Source organism: Haliotis cracherodii, unplaced genomic scaffold (assembly GCF_022045235.1).
Source record: "Haliotis cracherodii isolate W230 unplaced genomic scaffold, xgHalCrac1.p SCAF_1, whole genome shotgun sequence".
In the NCBI taxonomy this organism is placed as follows: Eukaryota; Metazoa; Mollusca; class Gastropoda; order Lepetellida; family Haliotidae; genus Haliotis; species Haliotis cracherodii.
This window is the reverse complement of record NW_027266264.1, coordinates 37,533,300-37,541,350: the sequence shown is the minus strand read 5'-3', so window position 1 is coordinate 37,541,350 and position 8,051 is coordinate 37,533,300. Positions and strand designations below refer to the sequence as shown.

Genomic DNA, 8,051 nt, shown 5'->3' with positions numbered 1-8,051 from the left:
TACTGCAATGATTGTTGTAAAAAAATATATATCTAAACTGATTGCTCTGTTGTGGTATTTGGCCCTGCACCCTACAGCCTGAACAACACACAACAGCCTTAGCAACACACAACAGCCTGAACAACACACAAGAAACCTGAACAACACACAACAGCCTGAACAACAGACCACAGGTTGAACAACACACAACAGTCTGATCAACACACAACAGCCTGAACATCAGACCACAGGATGAACAACACACTACAGCCTGAACAACACACAACAGCCTGAACAACACTCTACAGCCTGTACTACAGACCACTGGTTGAACAACACACAACAGCCTGAACTACAGACCACTGGTTGAACAACACACAACAGCCTGAACTGCAGACCACAGGTTTAACAACACACTACAGCCTGAACTACAGACCACATGTTGAACAACACAATACAGCCTGTACTACAGACCACATGTTGAACAACACTCTACAGCCTGAACAACAGACCACAGGTTGAACAACACTCTACAGCCTGTACTACAGACCACATGTTGAACAACACTCTACAGCCTGAACAACAGACCACAGGTTGAACAACACTCTACAGCCTGAACAACATACCACAAGTTGAACAACACACTACAGCCTGAACAACACACAACAGCCTGAACAACACACATCAGCCTGAACAACACACATCAGCCTGAACAACACACAACAGCCTGAACAACAGACCACAAGTTGAACAACACACTACAGCCTGAACAACACACATCAGCCTGAACAACACACATCAGCCTGAACAACACACAACAGCCTGAACAACACACAACAGGTTGAACAACACACTACAGCCTGAACAACACAACAGCCTGAACAACACACAACAGCCTGAACAACAGACCACAAGTTGAACAACACACTACAGCCTGAACAACACACAACAGCCTGAACAACACACATCAGCCTGAACAACTCACAACAGCCTGAACAACAGACCACAAGTTGAACAACACACTACAGCCTGAACAACACACAACAGCCTGAACAACAGACCACAAGTTGAACAACTCACAACAGCCTGAACAACAGACCACAAGTTGAACAACACACTACAGCCTGAACAACACACAACAGCCTGAACAACACACAACAGCCTGAACAACACACATCAGCCTGAACAACACACATCAGCCTGAACAACACACAACAGCCTGAACAACAGACCACAAGTTGAACAACACACTACAGCCTGAACAACACACAACAGCCTGAACAACACACATCAGCCTGAACAACACACATCAGCCTGAACAACACACAACAGCCTGAACAACAGACCACAAGTTGAACAACACACATCAGCCTGAACAACACACAACAGGTTGAACAACACGCTACAGCCTGAACAACACAACAGCCTGAACAACACACAACAGCCTGAACAACACACTTCAGCCTGAACAACACACTTCAGCCTGAACAACAGATCATGGGTCGAACAACACAATACAGCGTGAACAACATACAACAGCCTGAACAACACACAACAGCCTGAACAAGAGACCACAGGCGGAACAACACAAAACAGCCTGAACAACACACAACAGCCTGAACAACACCACAGGTTGAACAACACAATACATCCTGAACAACACAAAACAGCCTGAACTACACACAACAGCCTGAACAACACCACAGGTTGAACAACACAATACAGCCTGAACAACAGACCACAGGCTGAACAACACTAAACAGCCTGAACAACACACAACAGCCTGAACAACACCACAGGTTGAACTACACACTACAGCCTGAAATACAGACCACAGGTTGAACAACACACAACAGCCTGAACAACAGACCACATGTTGAACAACACTCTACGGCCTGTACTACAGACAACAGGTTGAACAACACACTACAGCCTGAACTACAGACCACAGGTTGAACAACACACAACAGCCTGAACTACAGCCCATGGGTCGAACAACACACTACAGCCTGAACAACACACAACAGCCTGAACAACACACATCAGCCTGAACAACACACAACAGGTTGAACAACACACAACAGCCTGAACAACACACTTCAGCCTGAACAACAGATCATGGGTCGAACAACACAATACAGCGTGAACAACATACAACAGCCTGAACAACACACAACAGCCTGAACAAGAGACCACAGGCTGAACAACACAAAACAGCCTGAACAACACACAACAGCCTGAACAACAGACCACAGGTTGAACAACACAATACATCCTGAACAACAGACCACAGGCTGAACAACACAAAACAGCCTGAACAACACACAACAGCCTGAACAACACCACAGGTTGAACAACACACTACAGCCTGAACAACACACAACAGCCTGAACAACACACAACAGCCTGAACAACACCACAGGTTGAACAACACACTACAGCCTGAAATACAGACCACAGGTTGAACAACACACAACAGCCTGAACAACAGACCATGGGTCGAACAACACACTACAGCCTGAACTACAGACCACAGGTTGAACAACACGCTACAGCCTGTACTACAGACAACAGGTTGAACAACACACTACAGCCTGTACTACAGACCACTGGTTGAACAACACACAACAGCCTGAACTACAGACCATGGGTCGAACAACACACTACAGCCTGAACTACAGACCAAAGGTAGAACAACACACAACAGCCTGAACTACAGACCACAGGTTGAACAACACACTACAGGTTGAACAACACACAACAGACCACAGGTTGAACAACACACAACAGCCTGAACTACAGACCTAGGGTCGAACAACACACAACAGCCTGAACAACAGACCACGTGTCGAACAACACAATACAGCCTGAACAACAGACCACAGGTTGAACAACACTCTACAGCCTGTACTACAGACCACTGGTTGAACAACACACAACAGCCTGAACTACAGACCACTGGTTGAACAACACACAACAGCCTGAACTGCAGACCACAGGTTTAACAACACACTACAGCCTGAACTACAGACCACAGGTTGAACAACACACAACAGCCTGAACTACAGACCACAGGTTGAACAACACAATACAGCCTGTACTACAGACCACATGTTGAACAACACTCTACAGCCTGAACAACAGACCACATGTTGAACAACACACTACAGCCTGTACTACAGACAACAGGTTGAACAACACACTACAGCCTGTACTACAGACCACTGGTTGAACAACACACAACAGCCTGAACTACAGACCATGGGTCGAACAACACACTACAGCCTGAACTACAGACCAAAGGTAGAACAACACACAACAGCCTGAACTACAGACCACAGGTTGAACAACACACTACAGGTTGAACAACACACAACAGACCACAAATTGAACAACACACAACAGCCTGAACTACAGACCTAGGGTCGAACAACACACAACAGCCTGAACAACAGACCACGTGTCGAACAACACAATACAGCCTGAACAACAGACCACAGGTTGAACAACACTCTACAGCCTGTACTACAGACCACTGGTTGAACAACACACAACAGCCTGAACTACAGACCACTGGTTGAACAACACACAACAGCCTGAACTGCAGACCACAGGTTTAACAACACACTACAGCCTGAACTACAGACCACAGGTTGAACAACACACAACAGCCTGAACTACAGACCACAGGTTGAACAACACAATACAGCCTGTACTACAGACCACATGTTGAACAACACTCTACAGCCTGAACAACAGACCACAGGTTGAACAACACTCTACAGCTGATAGAACACAGCACCAGCTGCAGTGATTGCAGTGATTACATGGCTTCAGCAGCCCAGACTGAAACAGCATAACATCAAAATGGCAGCAATTTATTGCAATTTTATGCTTTCACAGTTGTTTGTTCAGTGTAAATTATTCTGATTTTTGCTACTCTGTGCCTGTACATTGCTAATGGTGGTGTGTATGCATGATTACAGGTGTCAGATCGTGGACCAGGTGTTAGGAGGGCCTACTAGAACTGTAATGTTAAGACGTGAGTAAAATGTTAAAAATCATGACAGTTATGAGGCCCAAGTATTCAAAAGGCTATAGACCAATTATAATAGTTGCTCTTTTCAAAATATGTATGTTTCGACTTCATCAGTATTCAAACTTTGGAGATACTTGTGAAGGTTTTCAGGAAGCATTTTCTTTATACATGAACAAGACTTAAGTCTTTGATACAAGCCTATTTGCATTGTGAATTTGCTCATTGTTAGATTTTATTTCCAAGTTCCCAAATCATTTTTTCATCCTCAATTTTGCTTTTCTTCTAACCTGATCAAGTCAAAGTGATGGAAGGAAAAAATCCTCTTCATCAGTCAAAGGAACATCACATAACATGCATAACAGTTTAAAACCTTTCCCGAACTCTGAAATTTAAGGTAGGTCCAAAAGGGCCAAATCAGACACGTTCTTTCAGGCAAATTTGACATTCAGTGTTTCTTCACAGGTTCTGGCGCTAGTTTTATTGTAGTCAAAGATCCAAATCTTGTAGTAACACAATTCGGTGAGTGTGCCATACCTACCTGCTAAGTGCATGTCAAATATGTGCCAATCTTAACAGCCATAAAGGTAAATTAAAAGCCAAACCAGTATTGGTACATGGAATGCCCAGTGCCACTTCACAGGCATGCCACAGCAGGTCTCCAAGTAACCTACTATGCTGTTTGGGAATATTTGGATTGTCTTCAAACAAATGAACAAGAGTTTGCTATTTTCATATTGTATTTATTGCAGTGTTTCCACATGTGCTTCCATAAGATTAAAACAAATATGAGACAAGATTCTGTATTTAGAAGGGTACACCTAGTACCCAGTCTATGTACACAGAACAAATTTATATACATCAACTCTTCATCTGCCGGAAACAGGTCATGTTTCAATATCACTGTAGAAAGCCCTTCTGTAGACGATAGCTTTGTATGTGTGGTTAGTCTAGTGGCTCTTCCTTCAAACAAACAACACTGTTTAAAGTAATTATGAGTGACTGAGATTTTACACCATTTTAGCAATATCACGGCGGGGAACGCCACAAATGGTTTTCTCACACTGTACCCATGTAGTGTACCCAGTTCCTTGATGTGATGAGTGAACGCTTATACCACACTGCTACCTTGTGTATAGGACCCGTTACCTATCAATTGTGTGTATCAGCATGTTACACATCCAGCTAGTCAAGAGTAAAACAGTATGTAACAACACTAACTACACATGTTTTCACAACAAAACCAAGTCAGCTGAATGAAGGTAGACAGGCCACTGATATATTTACAAGGGCAAATCCAGCATTCTTTAAAGGGAGGGGTCCAAAATATCAACGGTCACTCTCAGATAATGTTACTGCCTGTAACATACTAGACACCTTTTGGATCTACCTATGATTTACTTTATTCATCGTGTTGCGGTGCATATTACAGAAGATATTTGTTTGCATTGTCCCAGAGACCATAAAATGATTATGTTACGATCTCTGATTGTACAGGGTATGCTCAGTTAAAGGTAATACACACACTACATGAAGGTATTGTAAGCCTTTATATGTAGGTTACATGGAGCAAATTCTCCCGATGGGCTGAAATACACGCCTTCAGGCACTCGCTGGGTGGTGGTGATGGCATCATGAAAAGGCTTTCCTCAAACCTGCTTTACAGATATCTTTTTCCAAAACTTCGGGTTGTTGAAAGGAGAAACTAATTCTTTTTAAAAAACATTTCATCACAACCAGTTGATACCTGATCCTCAGTTTAGTCTGCTCTGATGACAAGCTGGGTGCTTGGGAACAATTATCACTTTTTACACTTTTACATCTTGAAAACACAAAGCACACTCTAATGCATAGCTGATTACAAAAGTTCTTCTTTTTTAACCATTTTTTCATCTAAATGATGGTTTTAAGGGATTTCAACATAATTGCGCTCAACTCATCAGTTTGTATGTTAAACCACAATGTCACAGGTGTGAAAATACCATGACACGATATGTACGATCACTTTGAGGGACTCTTGCTGAACCATTCAACTGTCAATGATGCAATGTCCTATTTTGGCCAGCCCTTTGAGGACTTCCTGTTTTTTCATCAGTGCATCACACTCCTTGGTTTCATCACATTATGTCTCCCAGTTCAAGGAGGACCCCTTCTTGACAGGCCTCAGGACCTCCTGTGCTGGCACCACACATTGTTTTCTTAGGTCTGCCGTATGTCACTGGGGAAACTCAAGATATAATCACAGACATTTTTCAGATGGGAGGTTATACGAGATAATATGCTGTAGCTTTCATACATTGTACTTGTGTTCCAGCAGAAGTGTCATGAACTATATACGGGTTTGCAATATAGTCAGATAAAATAGGTTTCTGCAAGGATTCATTGATGAGATGATCTGCATCCATCCATTTGTAGTAGAGGCTGTGTACCTGGTGTTTGAGTACACTGAATGGGGCAACTGTCCGTGCGGACTACAAGCACCCTGCCGCTGTGCCTTGAGAAGGTCCAACCATCAGTTACAACTAATCTAGAGGTTCATAGAGGACCTCATCATACTCCTCCTCCTCGGGGGCTTGTGACACAGCTGGTGCGGGTACACCTGACATCCTCTTCACTGGACTAGTTGGTAATTTTACTCCATCAGAGAACAGCTGTTCAAGACGTGCCTTGATTCCTTCCTTGTCAGTAGCCCCTATTGTAGTACAAGAACATATATACAGTATAGTACACAAGGACACAATTTTTTCAACTCGTGTGATGACCTGCTGCATGTTGAAGGACTCTGTAGGAGAAAATGCCAGTGAAATGTATTGTTATTGTCAATGAATTTTGTTTAAATCTGCAGTTAGTAATATTCCGCCTTTCTGTAGGGGTAAGATGACCTACAGTCAGCCAGGCCACACATTGTGACCATCTAATCCTCATTTGTCAGCTCTTATGATGGGGTCAGCTCTTATGATTTGTTTGTTGATTGTTTAACATTGCTGTCAGTAATATTCCAGCTAGGTGATAGACTCAGGGACAGGTAAACCAGTGGTTGCGATAATGAGCAACTACGTACACAGCTGTTGGGGTCGGTGACACGCAATCAACAAATTCACCGAGCCTGATCACCCTATCCATTTTAGTTGACTGACATAGATTACTTGGGACAAGTTCTACACATGAAATTCTAAGAACCATTGTTTATGATTATTATACCCCAACACTAAATGGAGTTTGTCTGTCCGTTTGTCCGTCTGCTTCTCAAAGGGGACAAATTTTCTCAAAAACTATTTAGTCAGAGAAATGAAATCCAACACACTGAAGTTACTGTTCATGATCTCAAATGAGTTCGAAAATACATGTCGTAAATTCATTTTTTACAGAGTTATGGCCCTTGCTCCATGCTCTTCAACTTACTGCACTTGAACCTAAAAGTCTTATTTGCTGCCTACAAAATTAAAACTGAAAAAAAATCCTGAATTGCAAAAGGCACCAGTTCAACACATGCCTGATGTGTCTACAAAGTCTACAAAGAAATACTGAACCACTTAGTTATGTTTCGGGAATGAAACTTGACGGAAGAACAGCATGAACCAATTTCTATATCCCTCTAAAAACTTCATTTGGACGGGGAATAACAATATATACATGCACAAAAGGTAAATAAGGTGTGTAATAGATGTAAATGACATGGCTGCAATTTTGTTAATAGGTTCATAACGCTGTGAGCACTATAGACACCATTACTGGGAATATCCATGCAAAATGTCAGCTTCACAGGCTTTGTGGTTTCATAAAACTATGTCGAAAATACACATCACAGTTACAGAAACATAATGTCACTGGTTTACTTGGTTTGGCCAGTACCACGTTGCTATGGAACTTGACATTGATACATTTGAATCGTGTTGCAGCAAGATCAAATCTTAACAAATGATTTTGTACCTCTAACTCAACCATACCAGCCAACACAGGATGGAGTTTCCCAGTCTAACCTGGAATGTCCACAAGCTCTGCAGCAGGAGATTACTTGTATAGAGGCCTGTACTCA

General features: G+C 42.6%; 1 protein-coding gene across 7 annotated transcripts in view; it reads right to left on the bottom strand.

Annotated features, from left to right (window-relative positions):
- Nucleotides 1-4,760: 4,760 nt before the first annotated feature.
- The window catches only part of LOC139477324 (uncharacterized), a 49,446-nt gene continuing 46,155 nt past the window's right edge, over nt 4,761-8,051 (bottom strand). For all 7 annotated transcript variants that reach the window (XM_071259880.1, XM_071259916.1, XM_071259895.1 and 4 more), the window contains one exon: nt 4,761-6,707. In XM_071259880.1, coding sequence (XP_071115981.1) covers nt 6,538-6,707 — 170 coding nt within the window. In that variant the 3' untranslated portion in view covers nt 4,761-6,537. The remainder of the gene's footprint in view (nt 6,708-8,051) is intronic.